General features: G+C 36.2%; 1 protein-coding gene across 4 annotated transcripts in view; it reads right to left on the bottom strand.

Moving 5' to 3' along the window:
- The window catches only part of LOC101896813 (sodium/potassium-transporting ATPase subunit beta-1-interacting protein), a 144746-nt gene that overhangs the window by 32249 nt on the left and 92605 nt on the right, over positions 1–19892 (bottom strand). For all 4 annotated transcript variants that reach the window (XM_011292749.3, XM_059127879.1, XM_011292751.3 and 1 more), the window contains exons 4-6: positions 15386–15466; positions 13394–13591; positions 13265–13325 (exon numbers count right to left, since the gene is read on the bottom strand). In XM_011292749.3, coding sequence (XP_011291051.1) covers positions 13265–13325; positions 13394–13591; positions 15386–15466 — 340 coding nt within the window. The remainder of the gene's footprint in view (positions 1–13264; positions 13326–13393; positions 13592–15385; positions 15467–19892) is intronic.

The raw sequence follows: 19892 nt of genomic DNA, 5'->3' as shown, positions 1-19892 counted from the left end.
TTTCTAAGAACTATCAGACCACTAAACCTGGATTTTTAAAGAATATTTTTCCAAGGACCATCAAACCGATAAATAATATTTTTTCAAAGGACTCTCAGACCACTAGACGTGGATTTTGAAAGAATATTTTTCCAAGGACTATTAGACCAATAAACGTGGATTTTCAGATAATTTTTTTTTCCAAGGACTTTCAGACTAATAAAAGTGGATTTGTATAGAATATTTTTTCAAGGACTATCAGCCAATAAACGTGGAATTTTAGGGATTATTTTTCCAAGGACTATCAGTCAAATAAACGTGGACTTTTATAGAAAAATTTTCCAAGGGCTCTCAGACCACTAGACGTGGATTTTTAAAGAATATTTTTCCAAGGACTATCAGACCAATAAACGTGGATTTTTACAGAAAATTTTTCCAAGGACTATTAATACTATTAGTTCACTAAACCCGGATTTTTAAAAAATATTTTGCAAGGGCTATCAGACAACTAGAGGTGGATTTTTAAAAAATATTTCTCCAAGGACTATCAGCCAATAAACCTGGATTTTTAGAAAATATTTCCCAAGGACTATCAATTAAATAATCCAGGATTTTTAGAGAATATTTTTCCAAATACTATCAGACCAATAAACGTGGATTTAAAAAAATATTTTTCCAAGGAATAAACCTGGATTTCAATGAATAGTTTTTCCAAGGACTATCAGACCACTTAATGTGGATTTTTAGAGAATACTTTGCAAGGACTATCAGATCAATAAAGAAGAATTTCCTTCGAGGCCTCTCAAACCAATAAGTGTGGAATTTTAGAGAATATTTTTCCAAGGACTACCCACTAGACGTAGATTTTAGACAATATTTTTCCAAGGACTCTCAGACCAATAAGCGTGCATTTTTAAAGAATATTTTTCCAAAGACCACCAGACCAATAATCCTGGATTTTAAAAGAATTTTCAAAGGACTATCATTTCAATAAACCCTATTGGAAAATGATTTCGGGGTAAAGCCATTGAAATTCCAAAAAGTGCAAGAACTTACACCGCAACAAAAAGATAATAGATTCAAAAGAGGTAAAGAGTTGCTTAGCTTGGCCGAATTTGGGTTTCTCCGATGAGAAAACATTCGTTGGCCAGCAGCTTATAAACAAACAAAATGATCGTGTTTACTTGCCAAAGAGGTCAGCTAAAAATTTGGCCGGCCACCAGAACTCAAGCGCCGGCCATAGTTGTGTGGGCCGCCATAACAGCCGATGGGCGCTCTCCGCTCGTATTAATCGACCGTGGCATCAGAATAAATGCCAAATATTATCGGGAAAATATTCTGGAGGGTGTATTAAAGCCTTGGGCACGCAAACATATTGGCCTCACACCTTGGACATTCAAACAGGACTCAGCACCATCGCACTCAGCACGCGCCACCCAAAAATGGTTACAAAATGAGGTTACTCGCTTCATTTTCAGCTCACAATGGCCACCAAAATCTTCGGATACCAATACATTGGACTATTGTGTCTGGAGTATTTTGGAAAGCAAGGTTGGCACTAAAAAAATACCAAAGTGTCGATTACCTCAAGCAAGCAAGCTCTGCCGGGAATGGGCCAAAATACCGCAGAACAACATTTGGGCAGCGTGTGACGGGTTCATTGGCCGTTCGAAGACCATAATTCGTGCCGAAGGTGACCAATTCGAACAAATCTAAACTTATTCTAAAATTTGATGCTATTTCCGACATTTTTTGCTTTCATTCAAAAATATTAAAAAGAAAATAGTAAAAATTATGGCGTTTGACTTTGTTGCAGTTTTTTTTTGATTTCACCCTGTACATAGATCCTTTTAAAATGTATTTCTTCTTCATTTTCATTTTCATGCAGGTCTCCGACTGAGGTAGTTGTAACTACACATCCTCTGACCTAACCCAACTACGCGGATTTGCTAAAAATTAATTTTCAAGGACTATCAGTCAGAAAAGTTAGATTTTGAAGGATATTTTCCAGAGATTATCAGACCCAAAAAAAGGATTTTTAAAGCACGATTTTCAAAGACCATCAGACCAATGAATGAGGACATTTAAAATATAGCTTGGACTTTTATAAAAACATTTTTCAAGGCTATGAGACCAACAAACAAACTAGGTTTTCCAAGAAAAATCTGACCAAGTGGTGAATTTAAAAAAATATATATTTTTCAAACGAGTGGTGTAGGGTATAAAAACATATAAAAATAACAAATGATAATATATTAGCTCCAAGCAAATAAATAATAATTCCATTTTTAATTTATATGATTTTTGTCATCTGGATTTATTAATTCGATTAAAAACTAGATTATTTGTAATCACAACAACAATAATAACAACAACAATTATTATGATGCTGGTATGTGTATCGGATATGTAACAAAACACAATTGACACAATTCAATTTTTTAATGACAATTTAAAATGAATTCATTCATTTCAATGGGAATCAGAACTCAAAAAATAAAAATTATAAAAGGAACGTATTATGGGAATCAAATTTCACATCAACAGTGGCACACTTGAGTTAACTTTGGTTCGGTTTTCTCGGTCACTATGTAATTGTCAAATGGGTATTTACAATTTGAATTCATAACAAACGATAAAAATACAACATCAGCACACGAGAAAATAATATTAACACTTAACATCAATCTCTTTTTTTGTGATAAATAACCATAACAATTAGAATAACGACACTCGAAATATAACTTCACAGATTGTAATGGCCTGTTAAATTATTCAATTTTTTTTTTATTTTCAAATTTAATTTTCTTTTTATATGTTGTTTATTTAATTTGTAATCGAGCAGTAGCAAGAGATGTGAGATAGGCACGTTTTTTTTTAATAACGACAGTTTCAATTAGGGATATGCATTTCAATGTGGTCAAAGGTTAATAGTTTAAGGAACCAAAAAAAATAGATAAATGGGCATGCAAATTTAGATTTCTTTATTTTTTAATTGTTAATTTGAATTAGCCAGAAAGGTAAGTAAAGGTTATGTTTTATAGGTAAATTTTTGTAAATTTAGAAAGTTAAAGATTTTTTATAATTTATATTCGAAAAATATAAGATTTGGTAAATCTGTATTTTTGTAATGAAGATTAATAATTCTCAACTTTTTAGTGAAATCTTAAGCTTTTTATGGAGAGTTTGAGCTATTAATTAATAAGACAAAAATATTGGCACAAATAACAGAAAAATCTTGATTTTTCCAGTAAAACTAAATTAATTATTTACGTCAAAATCTTTGCTTCGCACATTTTTGAAATTCCCACGAATAAATAATTTTTATTCAGAGTTCTTAAAGCATAGACAATTCGATTTTATATCCTAATAGTGGGTTTCCTAGTCACAGCTACTCATCAGATCGTATTAAGAAAATTACGTATTTTTTCCTTGTAAGTCATTATTTGGTAAAGTTTTTGAGATAACGCGATATTGAAGATGATGAATCGAATGCATTCCTGTAATATCAGATGTTATTGTTTTCTTTGAATGTTTGAGGATTGTCATAGAATCACTTTCGGAGTCGATTTTTGTATGTCAGTTCGTCTGTCCATATACTTTGGTGAACAAAATGCAGGTTGCATTTATTTTTCGATTGAGATAAAATTTACCAAACGATATGTCTTTGGCCCAAGTGTGGACCCCATTTGAAACTGGTGAGAATCGGTACAAATTTAGATATAGCTCCCATTTCAAGCGATTTCGGGTTAATTGTGCACCGAATGGCCAATATAAGTTAAAAATAACATTAATTTTGGCACTTCCGGTCGAATTTATCCCAGAAGAAAGAACTTCAAGTTTGGAGGAAATCGATTCAGATATAGCTACAGCTCCCATAAATATGTTTCATCCGATTTAAGGTTAAAGTCATATGCACTCCATAACAATGATCTTTGGTACCAAATATCAGATACAGCTAAGAAATAAGTGCCTATACTTTTCTGAAAATCGGTTCAGATTTGTATATAGCTCCTTCATAAATCTTTATCCGATTTCAGGTTTATTTTGCACCAAATAGCTAATATCAGCCCAAATGGACTGAATTCTAGCAATTCCGACTGAATTCTTCCTAGAAACAAGTACTTCAAATTTGATGGAAATCGATTCAGTTACAGCTATAGCTCCCATATACATGTTTCATTCGATTTGGTGCTAAAGTTCCTCACATGCGTAATATGCCCTCCACAACAATGATATTTGATACCGGGCTACAGATACTACTCGAAAATACCTCTGCCAGATATCGGTTCAGATTTTTATATAGTTTCGATATATATCTTCATCCAATTTTAATTTGTTCTTTCTCACCATATATGTAATACAAGCCCAAATTATATAGATTTCAACCGAATTTCACAATTTGGTGAAACTCCGGTTATGTATTGCTCCAATAAATATTTTTTTTAAATATAATCCTTATCGTAGTCATATCATTGATTGGTTGGTATACGATATACGATCACAAAATTTTTTGTTTTTTTGCTACGTGAGCGCTACTAAATACGCATAGTGGTGCAGGGTATCATACAGTCGGCCCGCCCGACTTTTGACCGTCCCTTACTGATTTCTCTTGAATTATGCAATCCCTGCTTAAGGGTTTTAGTAAATATCGTTATATAAGAAACACCGATAAAAATGAATAAAACACCGAATGGATTTGGATAAACGAATTTCCAACAAGAGGTGCTATTTCGTAAACATAGAAAAATTCCGTTTTATATATAAATGATCGGATGCTGAACCATTAACAATACAATATCAACTGAATGGGCCTCTCGCATACGCTTCCAAGAACATATTCTTTTCATGAAATTTTGAATAGCCAAGCATGCTGCCCCAGGTTTGGGATAGCCTCATTTTTAAAATCTCTTATCAACGCTGGAAATATGGTGTAGATCAGACCTCCGAAAAACTCGCTCGAATTTGAAGAAAGAGTAAACAAATCAAGCAAACTCAAATTTTCGATGTCGCTCGAATAGGAGGGGGCACTTTTTCCCCGTTTTTAAATGGGAACAAAATTTGTTCGAAATCGAGTAGATTTTACTCTTCCCGAGCACTTCCCGATAGTTGTTTTCACTCAATTTCTCCTTTAGAGTACCCTCCTTAAAAAACTCCCACTTTTCGAGCAATTCGCGAGAATGAATACTTTTCCCGCAGTAAGCTGATAGTCATACAGGTCAAATGACTTATTACAAAGTATTCGTAACCTTGATGACCGGAAAAATTATTCTATTATTAAAGAGTACGCGTCCGGCTAGAGTCCAAAACAAGGATTATAAATTGACAACTGAGAATAGAAAATAATTTGAGAATAGCAAATTACAGACAACTCCATTAAAAACCTGCAAAATACCTTAACTCGGGCGATAACATTATAAGTAGGAGGCGATAACTAAACATGGGCCCATTTTGTCGGTTTAAGCCGATTTTTTTTGCCTTTTTTATTTTTTTTTTTCAGCCCATGTTTGTTTTTTCGAAACGAAAGACGTTCAGTGTATGAAATTTTAAGCCAACATCTCTGGCTGCGGGACTTTCAATTTGAAGCTAAATCACTTAGAAATGAATATACTGCGATACTGAGGACAAATATTGGCATGTCTCCAAGTAGTTTTATTAAATCACAGGCGATAATAAGCAAATCCGTGGCAACCTAGAAAGCCATCATAATATTAACGCTACGATTTTTTTTTTGTTCGAAGCAACGGAGTAAAAATTGGCTTCAAGCTCTTCACAAATGATGACTCAGGTAGGACATTTGTTTGGGCTTTTTAATATTCTATAGTCTTTTGAACAATATTTTCAAAATTATAAATCTTATATTAATGTTCAACAATCATAAGAACTTAATTTTACATTTACCTATAAAACATTGCCTTTCAGATTCAGGCTCTATACAAAAAATAATGTTAGTATCTTCTTTTTCGATAAAAAAATAAATTCTTGCACAACAACAAAACAATATTTATCACAAGCACAACAACAAGTTTTAAAATTTTAAATATAATAATAACATACGATATGAGACACCAAAAAATTTGATCATAACTACATACGCGTATTTGTGTATTTCAAAAAGGGGGGATTTGATTTTCTTAATTTTTTTTTGTAATAATAATTTTATGAAGAGAAAGGATGTCAAGAGATGCATGAATACGAAGGTAGGATTAATAAAAATAATTTTGAAAAATCACAGGACAAGACAAGATAAAATGAAAACATGATACAACAAGGCAATAAAATAATGTATGAAACCCACAAGCAGTTTTAATGATTTAAATAAGTTATATCAATAAATTTAAGAGAGTAGAGAAATGGTTATAAATATTATAAGTATATGAAACAAGTAAAGTTTTATTTTAATAATTATTTTTTTTATTTATTTATATATCATTTTCTACTCTGAAAAAGGTAGTTGTAGACAAAGTGCTGAGGCAAAAATCTGGTGAATACCGAGACGATTTTCCTTCCCCAAGCTAATAAACAAAATCTATAAAATATGAAGAAATTTTGAGAACTACAAATCCTTCTGTGACAAGTTAATAGAAGAGAAATGGAACAATAGATCTTCCTTTAGAAGAACAATACGTCCTGTTATAGAAGGTCAAAAGGGTTTCTTGTAGAAAGCCAATAGACCAACAAATTTTGTTAAAAAAAAAACAAAAATGTCTTCTCAAACAGGTCTTCTGATCGAATAAGACCAGTACCTTGTAGACCTTGTAGAAGACCAATATGTCACCTTAAAACAAACCAATAGGTATTATAAGTCAAATATAGCCACTGCTATTAGATCTTCTTATAAAGGTCAATAGGTATTCTCGTAGAAGACCTATAGGTCAATAGCTATTCTTATAAGAGACACATAGTTTTTCATTTAGAAGACCAGACCAGAAAACCTCTTCTCATAGAAAACCCAGATGTCTTCCTATAGATGATCAATAGGAGTTCTTATAGAGGTCTTCTCATAGAAGACCAATAGATCTTCTTATATAAGAGCAATAGGTCTTAAAACAAACCACTAGGTTATATAAGTCAAACAGAACATCTGCTTTCAGGTTTTCTTATAGAAGACTAAGAGTTCTTTCTGTCGAAGGCCGAGCGGTATTTCTATAGAAGGCCGAGAGGAATTCCTATAGAAAACCGAGAGGAATTCCTATAGAAGAATAAGAGGTCTTTCTAGAGAAGACCAAGAGGTCTTCCTATAGAACACCACGAGTTCCTCCTATAAAGGACCTAGAGGTCTTCTCAAAGAAGTTCAAGAGGTCTTCTCAAAGAAGTTCAAGAGGTCTTTTCATGGAAGACCAAGAAGTCCTCTCACAGAAGACCGAGAGGTCTTCTTATGGAAGTCCAAGAGGTCTTCTCATGGAATACCAAGATGTCTTCTCATGGAAGACAAAAATCTTCTCACAGAAGACCGAGAGGTCTTCTAATGGAAGACCAAGAGGTATTTTCAGAGAAGACAAAGAGGTCTTCTTATCGAAGACCAAGAGGTCATAGAAGACTAAGATTATAAGTCAAATATAGCCACTGCTATTAGATCTTCTTATAAAGGTCAATAGGTATTCTCGTAGAAGACCTATAGGTCAATAGCTATTCTTATAAGAGACACATAGTTTTTCATTTAGAAGACCAGACCAGAAAACCTCTTCTCATAGAAAACCCAGATGTCTTCCTATAGATGATCAATAGGAGTTCTTATAGAGGTCTTCTCATAGAAGACCAATAGATCTTCTTATATAAGAGCAATAGGTCTTAAAACAAACCACTAGGTTATATAAGTCAAACAGAACATCTGCTTTCAGGTTTTCTTATAGAAGACTAAGAGTTCTTTCTGTCGAAGGCCGAGCGGTATTTCTATAGAAGGCCGAGAGGAATTCCTATAGAAAACCGAGAGGAATTCCTATAGAAGAATAAGAGGTCTTTCTAGAGAAGACCAAGAGGTCTTCCTATAGAACACCACGAGTTCCTCCTATAAAGGACCTAGAGGTCTTCTCAAAGAAGTTCAAGAGGTCTTCTCAAAGAAGTTCAAGAGGTCTTTTCATGGAAGACCAAGAAGTCCTCTCACAGAAGACCGAGAGGTCTTCTTATGGAAGTCCAAGAGGTCTTCTCATGGAATACCAAGATGTCTTCTCATGGAAGACAAAAATCTTCTCACAGAAGACCGAGAGGTCTTCTAATGGAAGACCAAGAGGTATTTTCAGAGAAGACAAAGAGGTCTTCTTATCGAAGACCAAGAGGTCATAGAAGACTAAGAGATATTGTCATGGAAGGTCAAGAGGTTTTCTCATAGAAGGTCAAGAGGTCTTCTCATAAAAGACCAAGAGGTCTTCTCATAAAAGACCAAGAGGTCTTCCGATAGAAGACCAAGAGGTCTTCTCATAGAAGTCCAAGAGGTCTCCTCATAGAAGTCCAAGAGGTCTTCTCATGGCAGACCAAGAGGTCTTCTCATAGAAGACCAAGATGTCTTTCTAGAGAAGAGCAAAAGGTCTTCCTAGAGAAGAGCAACAGGTCTTCCTAGAGAAGAGCAACAGGTCTTCCTATAGAAGACTAAAAGGTCTTCCCATTGAAAATCAAGAAGACTTTTCATAGAATTCCAAGAAGTCTTCTCACAGATCAAGAAGACCAAGATGTCTTCCTATAGAAGACCATGAGGACTTCCTATAGAAGACCCAGGTCTTCCGCTAGAAGACCAAACGGTCTTCATATAGAAGACCAAAAGGTCTTCATATAGAAGACCAAGAGGTCTTCATATAGAAGACCAAGAGGTCTTCCTATAGAAGACCAAGAGGTCTTCCTATAGAAGACCAAGAGGCCTGCATATAGACGACAAAAAGGTCTTCCTATAGAAGACCAAGAGGTCTGCCTATAGAAGACCAAGAGGTCTTCCTATAGAGGACCAAGAGGTCTTCCTATAGAGGACCAAGAGGTCTTCCTATAGAGGACAAAGAGGTCTTCCTATAGAAGACCAACAGGTATTCTTATAAAAATCCAATATATTTTCTTATTAAAGGCTAATTGATCTTCTAATGGATTATTATTCAATATTCCCTTCGAAGATCAATAAATCTCCTTATTAATAACCAATATATAGTGTATCTAAAACCCCTGACCTAGTTATCCATTGAGTGCCTCCATTATGCATATCTCCTCCCGCCTCCCAACCATTGACAACAAATCAGTTATCTTTTGTTTTACTTGCCATTAGTTATTCTTTAATTTATCTCAAGGAAATAACGAATAAAAAATACACACAAACACAAGTTATGGTCGGGAAATCAGGTCTCCGAAACAACTATCTCCTTCCCGCCCACTTCCTTCAAACTTTCTTGCAAAAACCACAAATTGAGCAGAGACCACATTGGCTGGCTAGAAAGTCTATTGGCATCATCAGCGGCTGGAAAGCAGAAAGAGAAGGAAACAACAAACAGCAAAGACCATAAAATCTGTAGGGAAGGAGGATACAAGCCACCCAGTCAACCAGCCAACCATTCAAACAAACAATCATGTCAAGGTAAGCCCCAACGGAATCAACATTTGATATTGTCAACCAAAAAAAAGGGAAATAGGAAATTCATTTCCGTTCGCCTGGCTATGTTTTGTTAGCATAACAGCCTGCCAGAACGTTAGAGGAGACAGTCGGACGTCAGAATGACACAAAAGCTCAATAGGCAACGACAATGACAACAAAGCAATAACAATAATGATAACATTGATAGGAAAACAAAACAAACAAAAAGAGATAACTTGCAATAAAGGATACTTTCAGACAATGTTTCCTAATGGTTATGTTGTTGCAGCTGATGTTTTTGTTGTTATACATCAAGGAATCGCAATTGCAAATCAGCCACCTGGAATGCATGCATGTCGTCTTTATGGTTCTTATTTTTATATTCCCCGCTACTTTCTAAAATATAAACTGCCAATCATCGTCAATGCAAGGAATGCACAGCTGAATATTATTGCAATATTATTTTACATAATGTGAGGGGCAAATAGATTGAGGGGGAGTGGGGAAACAGTGGTATCAAAAGAAAACATATAGAAGACCTTGAATGGGGATTAGAAAAAATTCGAAGAAGAAATTGTTTACAAGCGTACAAAAGCATTTTGGTGAGAATTTTCAAGAAAAAAATTTAATTGTGATGAAATTCAAGCGTGATAGTGTGATTTCTTTATACTTGGCTAGAAAACAACAAGTGGCTATCGTTAGAGCACTCCACCAATTAAATGTGAATAAATCTTTTGTGTCTCGTACCATTCCTCGTTACCGTGATACTGGTAGCGGACGGAATAAAACAGCAACATCAGGAGAAATGGTTCGAAAAGTAAAGAAGCGACTTGATCGAAACCCGCGTCGCAGTTACCGAAAAATGGCTCGTGAGCTGAACATATCGCAACATTCCATTAGGCAAATATTAAAAAATGAGATCGGGGTAAAGCCATTGAAATTCCAAAAAGTGTATGAACTTACACCGCAACAGAAAGAAAATAGACTCAAAAGAGCTAAAGAGTTGCTTCGCTTGGCCGAAGGTGGTGAACTGTCGAAATTGGGTTTCTCTGATGAGAAAACATTTGATGTCCAGCAGGTTGTAACAAACAAAATGATCGTGTGTGCCATGTTGATGGTGTGGGCCTCACTCCGCTCGTATTAATAGATCGTGGCATCAAAATAAATGCCGTGTAATGGCGAAAATATTCTGGAGGGTGTATTAAAGCCTTGGACACGCAAACATTTTGGCCGCAGTCCTTGGACATTCCAACAGGACTCAGCAACATTGCACTCAGCACGCGCCACCCAAGAATGGTTACAAATTGAGGTTCCTCGCTTCATTTTCAACGCACAATGGCCACCAAAATCTGGATACCAATCCATTGGACTACTGTGTCTGGAGTATTTTGGAAAGCAAGGTTGGCACCAGAAAATACCAAATGGTCGATCACCTCAAGCAAGCGCTTCGCCGGGAATGGACAAAATACAGCAGAGCAACATTTGGGCGGCGTTTAACGGTTTTTATTGGGCATAATTCGTGCCAAAAATGATCAAAAAATCTAAACTTTTTCTAAAATTTGATGCTATTTCCGACATTTTTTGCTTTCATTCAATAAAATTAAAAAAAAAAAACAAGTAAAAAAGCAGTAAGTTCGGCCGGGCCGGAACTTTGAATACCCTCCACCATTTGGAACGAATTAACAAATTTTCAAAAAAATAAAATCCATTAAAATTTTTTTTAAAATCCTTAAAATATCTATCCCCCCGATATATGGGGGGATAAATGATATTGTAGACCTATTAAGACATATCAATGTCTGGGTGTAAAGTACTCACAAGGAACTCCTTGTGTGGATTTCAGATAATTTCGTTGAAAAATGTGGGTAAAATCATCAAAACGGGGTACCGTTATATGGGTGATATACGATATCGTTAATCTATATGGAAAATTCTCTGTCGGTGGGTAAAGTGCTCACAAAGAACCCCTTGTGTACAATTTCGGACCATTCCGTTGAAAAATGTGGCTGAAATCATCAAAATACCGATATCGGGGGTACCGTTATATGGGGGATATTCGATATCGTGGACCTATATAGATAATTCTCTGCCGAGGTATAAAGTACCCACAAGGAACTCCTTGTGTGGATTTTCAATTACTTCCGTTGAAAAATGTGGGTAAAGTTATCAAAATACAGAATATCGGGGGTACCATTATATGGGGGATATACGATATCGTGGACCGATATAGCCCATCTTCGAACTTGACCTTCCTGCAGACAAAAGAGAGATCAATGCAACATTTTAGCTTCCTATCTTAATTTGTTTAGACTGTAGCGTGATTACAATAGACGGATAGACGGACGGACAGGGCTAGGTCGTCTTAGAATTTTACGCTGATCAAGAATATATATACTTTGTTGGGTCTAAAATGATTATTTCGATGAGTTGCAAACGGAATGACGAACTTAATATACCCTCCATACTATGTATGGTGGAGGGTATAGAAAACATATAAATGTTGTCCATAAAAATATATAGCCATATTTTCTAAATAATTTGTTCGAAACATTAGAGTTGGGCAATCTAATTCCATGCATTAATGGACTAGAACTATTTATTGCCTACCTATAAATGTTGGACAGTCTAGTTCATTACTCGCTGTATATAGCCTTAAAGGAAACAACAGAACACCTACCACATTAACGGAAAGGCCACCGAGATTCAGGATGTGTTGATCAAGGTTGTGGCTTCGAATGTGTGTGCCTTTTGCAATGTTTAAAGCCCAAGAAACAGATGCTGAATAATACCTAAATTACTTCAATCCTTAAAATCAAGTGCAACATTTAACGCACCTTCAATTATAATAATGATAGTTCATACAAATTGCCATTAAAGCGCCTTAAAGTATGCACCACACGTTACAAAAAAGTCAACTACTTGAAACGGAACCACTGTATTTAAATAGCAATTTCTTCCCCCATAGCTCGAATGTCAATATTTAGCCAAATGATATAAAATAGAAAAGAAAAAGAAGAGGAAGAAAAACAGAGACGAGCTAAACGGCATATGGTCGATTGTTTGAGGTTCAGACTGTGATATCACAAGCATGCATAACATGTATATGAACTTATGTACGAACGTTTTCGTTTTTTTTTCTTCATTTTTTTTTACATATTATTTTGCAACTAAAACAAAAACCACATCAAACTGCGAACAAGTGAACTTTTCGAAGAGTACAATGAGCAGAAAAAAAGGCATCCAGCCAGGCAGTCAGTTAGTCAGCCACACAATAAGTCCTTGACTTTTCTATGGTTTGCACTCGCTCTGGGTGTCATGCACACACACACACCAGAAGTATATAAACTAGCGTTCATGGCAAGAACGGAAGGGCAGGCAGCGATGGGAGGGGCAAGTTAAAACAAAATAACTTAAGGGTTGACAAACACATTTCATCAACCAAAAAAACGGAGGAAGAGAAAACATGAATGTCACATTTGAATGGCTTACATCATTATCAAAATAAAAAACCAAACAACAACTTGACATTTGCCATAATAATGACACGAGGAATTTTAAAACAAAACTATTGGATGATGACGGGCAGGAGAAAGTCATGAGGAAGGAAAAAAACGCCGGCCCAGATGACTATTCATTATTTCAATGGAACCAAACTTTACTTGTTTCATATTAAATTTGGAATAAAAATACAGAGAATAAAATAATGGAAAAAAAGAAAATTTTGAATTGAAAACTTACATCTGTCATCTTCATCTAGGAATATGTAGCTGATCAAAATCGCTCCCAAAATACCAAAGAACTGTAAAAAAGGAAAACATTTGTTAATTGAAATATTTTTATTCGATTTATTTGTTGTGTGGCAATTACCGCTAATATACACTGCACTCCCGAGTGGACAACCTCAACAATGTCATAGGTCAACAGACAATCGTCCACTCGTTCCGGTCGTATGGGACGAAACGGGTCCTCTGAGGTAATATTTGTATTGTACGTTGGTTTACAGCCATAGCCATTCACCTCGAACCAGGATACACTACCGGTACCCAAATTCAGTAAATCGCTATCCTGAAAAGGGAGAAGAAGGAAAAAAGAGGATACAATTAATGTCAAATTAAAAGCCAGAAATATAATAAATTTGAAAAATGCGGTTCTATAGCAGAAAATCTGCAGCTCTTCTACAGAGGTCTTCTACGAATAGAAGATCGTCAGAAGGTCTTCTACGTATAGAAGACCGTCAGGAGGCCTTCTATGTATAAAAGACCGTCAGGAGGTCTCCTATGTATAGAAGACCGTCAGGAGGTCTCCTATGTATAGAAGACCGTCAGGAGGTCTCCTATGTATAGAAGACCGTCAGGAGGTCTCCTATGTATAGAAGACCGTCAGGAGGTCTCCTATGTATAGAAGACCGTCAGGAGGTCTCCTATGTATAGAAGACCGTCAGGAGGTCTCCTATGTATAGAAGACCGTCAGGAGGTCTCCTATGTATAGAAGACCGTCAGGAGGTCTCCTATGTATAGAAGACCGTCAGGAGGTCTCCTATGTATAGAAGACCGTCAGGAGGTCTCCTATGTATAGAAGACCGTCAGGAGGTCTCCTATGTATAGAAGACCGTCAGGAGGTCTCCTATGTATAGAAGACCGTCAGGAGGTCTCCTATGTATAGAAGACCGTCAGGAGGTCTCCTATGTATAGAAGACCGTCAGGAGGTCTCCTATGTATAGAAGACCGTCAGGAGGTCTCCTATGTATAGAAGACCGTCAGGAGGTCTCCTATGTATAGAAGACCGTCAGGAGGTCTCCTATGTATAGAAGACCGTCAGGAGGTCTTCTACGTATAGAAGACCGTCAGGAGATCTTCTACGTATAGAAGACCGTCAGGAGGTCTTCTACGTATAGAAGACCGTCAGGAGGTCTTCTACGTATAGAAGACCGTCAGGAGGTCTTCTACGTATAGAAGACCGTCAGGAGGTCTTCTACGTATAGAAGACCGTCAGGAGGTCTTCTACGTATAGAAGACCGTCAGGAGGTCTTCTATGTACATAGAATACCGTCAGGATGTCTTCTATGTATATAGAAGACCGTCAGGATGTCTTCTACGCATAGTCAGAAGGTCTTCTATCTATAGAAGACCGTCAGGAGGTCTTCGATGTATAGAAGACCGTCAGGATGTCTTCTATGTATAGAAGATCGTCAGGAGGTCTTCTATGTATAGAAGACCGTCAGGAGGTCTTCTATGTATAGAAGACCGTCAGGAGGTCTTCTATGTATAGAAGACCGTCAGGAGGTCTTCTATGTATAGAAGACCGTCAGGAGGTCTTCTATGTATAGAAGACCGTCAGGAGGTCTTCTATGTATAGAAGACCGTCAGGAGGTCTTCTATGTATAGAAGACCGTCAGGAGGTCTCCTATGTAAAAAAGACCGTCAGGAGGTATCCTATGTATAGAAAACCGTCAGGAGGTCTTCTACGTATAGAAGACCGTCAGGAGGTCTCCTATGTATAGAAGACCGTCAGGAGGTCTCCTATGTATAGAAGACCGTCAGGAGGTCTCCTATGTATAGAAGACCGTCAGGTGGTCTTCTACGTATAGAAGACCGTCAGGAGGTCTTCTACGTATAGAAGACCGTCAGAAGGTCTTCTACGTATAGAAGACCGTCAGGAGGTCCTCTACGTATAGAAGACCGTCAGGAGGTCTTCTACGTATAGAAGACCGTCAGGTGGTCTTCTACGTATAGAAGACCGTCAGGCAGTCTTCTAGCAGACCTTCAAGAGGTACTCTACGCATAGTAGACCGTCAGGAGGTCCTTTACGAATAGTAAATAATTTATATCCACAAAAATATAATTTTCTGTCAATACTTACTCTATCCAATGTCCCGACATTTAAATAGAAACAGATTAAAAATGCATTCCAGCCAATCCACAGAAAATTCCATATTAAATACTGAAAATATAAAAATAGACAAACAAATAAAAACTCGATGGTTAAGAAGACGAAGAAAAACTTACCAAAGCAAAAAAGAAAAACTTAAATAAAAATCAAGTAAATCAATGAATCATTTACACAGAGGAGTAAACGATGGGCCGTACAGCCGGTTAAGGTCTATTAATATGCATATAAATTTATAAAATGTGTCTTCGGGGATGGGGGTGAGGGTGGCGCTGGTTATCAGATATATGTATGCACGACATTTCTAAACTATTTCCCTCATTTCCCTACCACTCGATTTCAATGAACGATAAACAATTTATTTTTATTTTATTTCATTTTTTTCTGTTTGATTAGAAATATCTATTGTTGGTGTTCGATCGATTCAACTTTCGTCGAGATAAGATATCGGAATGGGTAGTCAGTCATTCAACGGGGGCCCAGCAATTGTTTTATGCGTGTTTCTAATTGATTCTTTGTTGTTGTTTTTTCTCGTTACCGAAGAAAGCGGCGTTGCAATTCCGTTTACATTGTATTTGGGTCATAAAATTAAAACCACCCACAATAAACCCCTTTTGTATTTGGTTCGGGTTTGGTGGTGGACATGGTTTGGATAGCAGAACAAGAAATGAGGAATATGTCAATAGGGAAATATGCGTATCTGAAGTTTTATTTGTTCTATTATTGTAATCTGAATGGATACCCTTTTTCGGCCCCCAAACGTAATTGGCGTCACTCTTGATTCATTTCGAGCCAGCTGTAATATCATAGGGTAAATATTTGTATTGTGATAAATAGTAGAGTTTTTTATTAAACTTTTTTCCAGACATGTGAGAAATTTCTCACCTCCACCACGGAGGGGTAAAGGGATTATTAATATTTAAAAATAAGCCGAAGGCCTTTTTGGTGTACAAAATTAGGAATATTTTATATAATCTTTATGTGTAATCATAAATTTAATATTCGTCTCAGGTTTCTAGTTGAGAGAAATATTTCGATATGACAGATAAAAGTATTAAAAATTGTGACCCTTTGCGGGCGAGGTGCCAAAAGGGATTTTGCAGAGGTGTATCATCTTCACAACAGATCTTGTGTTAGAAAAAATATTTGTCTGTAGGAAATTTGAGGAGAGATGGATGCTAATGCCGCTTTCTTTGAGTGTTTTGTTTTTCAAACATCTTGAACCCTATGTGGGGGAGGTACCAGAAGAAATGGTCAGATCTCTACTATCTTTTTAACAGATATTGAAATGTGCCAAGTCTGAATGGAATCGGATGTTAATTTCGCGTCTTATGAGATTCATGGATATTCAAAATTTTGGCCCTTTGAACATTTCGACCTTTTGTTGGGGGAGGCACCAGAAGGAGTGGACCGACATTGCCCATCTCCGAACTCGAACTAAGTTTGATAATAATATTACGATGTACGATGTACTTGTCGAATAACTGTAGTAGTAGTTTACAAAATCACCACCAAATCTCAATAACAGCCCTTAATATCAAATGTCGGCATTCGAGCTCTATACATCCACTCAATACCAAATTTTGTAATATTTGGTACTTTTCGTATAATTTTAGTACTCATTTACATAAACATTCCATATCTCAATTCTAAACACCAACAGTTATTAGCGCAATTTAAAATTTCTCAGTTTCTCTTCACCCAATATCCAATTTAGTACCACTTAGTACTTTTCGTACAATTATAGTACACATTTCTAAAACTAACTCCAAATCTCAATCCCTGATACCAACACCGACCTCAATAACAAATTTGAGGTCTCCAACCCTATTCCTTTACCCAATACCCAATTTCGTAACATTTAGTACTTTTTCGTACAAATTTAGAAAATATTTCCGAAACCACTGCCAAATCTCAAACACAGATAGCATCAGTAATCTAAATATTAAATTTCAGAATATCTACATCTTTTTTTCACCCAATACCAACTTATAGTACCATACAATTATAGTACATATATTCGAAACCACCTTCTAATGTCCAGGCTACACATGAAGAGCGACCTTAACACCAAATTTCAGATTTCAAGCACTATCTTTTCACCCAATACCAAATTGTACCAAACATAGTACTATTTAGTACTTTTAGTGCAATTGAAGTTCTCATTTCCAAGGTCACATCTTTGTCGCAAAACTACCACCAAAAGGGACCCCAAGAGAGAATTTCGATATTCCAGCTTAATCTGCTCAACCTAAACCAAACTGTTCCGAAGTTAGTACCATTTAGTACAGTTCGCCGGTTTAGTACACATTTCTAAAACTACCACCATAACAAACTTTCGTTTCCAACCTTGATTCTCATAAAAAATTTGATTTTTTTAGCTCTATCCATAAACCTTAAAGTTCGAATTTCAAAAAGCCCTTTGGTACGTCTATCTTGTGAGTCTTATTCCGAATTTCAGTATTCTAGCTTATTCCGTTTGTTCAATACGAAGTTATCAACTTTTAGTACTCTTTTAGTATGCATATCCGAAAATCTAATCTTATCACACGTCTACTCGCCAAGATTGACCCTCGTGCAAAATGTCAAGATTCTAGCTTTGGCCGTTTAGTCTGGCGTTGATTCTCGGTGAGTTAGTCAATTATTTCGTCACTCTTTTTCTCCAAAACTCGCATATTCCAATTAGACAGCATCAGATCTCGCAAAAATATGTAAATCCCTGACGATATCGTATATCCCCCACATGACGGTACCCTCTACAGATTCGGTGTTTTGATGATTTTAGCCACATTTTCAATGGAATTGTCTGAAAATCCACACATGGAGTTCCTGCTGAGTATTTTGCGATCTGAAATAGAATTGTCTATATGGGTCCACAATATCGTATATCCCCCATATAACGATACCTCCTGCCCCTTCTTAATCGGTATATTTTATAGCGGTTTTTATTTTAGCGGTATTTTCTGACTGATTTTTATGCCCTACACCACAAGGTGGTCAGGATATTATGTTTTTGTGCATTTGTTTGTAACAGGCAAAAGGAAACGAGATAGACCCATAGTTTCTTTTGATGATATGCATAGAATCACATTCTGAGTCGATTTATGCATGACCGTCCGTCCGTCTGTCCGTCTGTCCATGTATTTTTGTAAACAAAGTACAGTTCGCATTTATTGGCCTATCCAGATGAAATTTTGTACAAATCATTTGTTTGGCCCAAAGACGAACCCTATTGAATTTAGAGATAATCGGTCAAAATTTAGATATAGCTCCCATATATATATTCGTCCGATTTGCATTTTATTGTGCACCAAACGTGTAATATCAGTCCGAATTGTGTGGAATTTTGCACGTACGATCAGATTAGATTTGAAAATAAGTATGTCAAATTTGATCGAAATCGGTTCAGATATAGCTATAGCTCCCATATATATTGTTCATCCGATTTGCTATTTTTATCCTCCGCAACCGTAATATGCACCCTGTAACAACACTATTTGGGGAAATATATCAAATACAGCTCAGAAATACATTTGCCAAATTTTACCGAGATCGATTCCGATTTGGATATAGCTCTCATATATAACTTCGTCCGACTTATCTTTGATTGTGCACCAAACGTCTAATATTTGGCGAAATTGGATGAAATTTGGCACTTACGACCGAATTGAGTCTAGAAGCTAGTATGTTAAATTTGGTGAAGATCGGTTCAGATATAGCTATAGCTCCCATATATACTGTTCATCCGATTTGTCATATTTGTTACCCACAGCCGTAATATGCACTCCAACGAGTGCATACCCACGATATTCAGGGAAATATATCAAATACAGCTCAGAAAAATCTTTGCCAAATTTTATCGAGATCGGTTCCGATTTGGATATAGCTCCCATATATATTTTTATCCGATTTCAAATTAATTGTGCACCAAATGGGCAATACAAGTCCGAATTTAAAAGATACAAATGCTTCGGCATATTTAGTTCTTTGAACTTTAAATTATAATCATAGCGTGTATGATTGAATTCTCCCATAAAAACTTTTAATTATTATGCGCAGCTCTACTAAATTAGCAAAGTGGTGTTGGGTATCATAAAGTCGGCCCCGCCCCACTTTAAGACTTTCTTTACTGGTTTTACGTGTTTCAATTTTCTTTCAAATGGTGGAGGGTATAAAAAGCGTTGAACTTGCTTTATGTCGGAACAAAGAGACGATTTGTGCATATTTAAGTTCTTGGGAATACAGAATTGGTTCACATCGTTTCAGTGGTGCCTTCTCGTTTTGCCGAAATCACATCTAATCTCAATCCTGTTCATCAAATAGTGTTCCACACTCCAAATTTAAGCTTTACGAATTCTCCAATTAAATGTTACGAATTACACATAAAAGCATCAATCGTAGACCATGTTCAGAGTTCTGGCTCTTCCCGATGGCATTTCCATTACCAATGGTTCCAGATTTAATAATTTTTAGTACGATT

This window comes from Musca domestica, unplaced genomic scaffold, assembly GCF_030504385.1.
Source record: "Musca domestica strain aabys unplaced genomic scaffold, Musca_domestica.polishedcontigs.V.1.1 48, whole genome shotgun sequence".
NCBI classification, from domain to species: domain Eukaryota; kingdom Metazoa; phylum Arthropoda; class Insecta; order Diptera; family Muscidae; genus Musca; species Musca domestica.
This window is presented reverse-complemented; position numbering and strand designations above follow the sequence as displayed.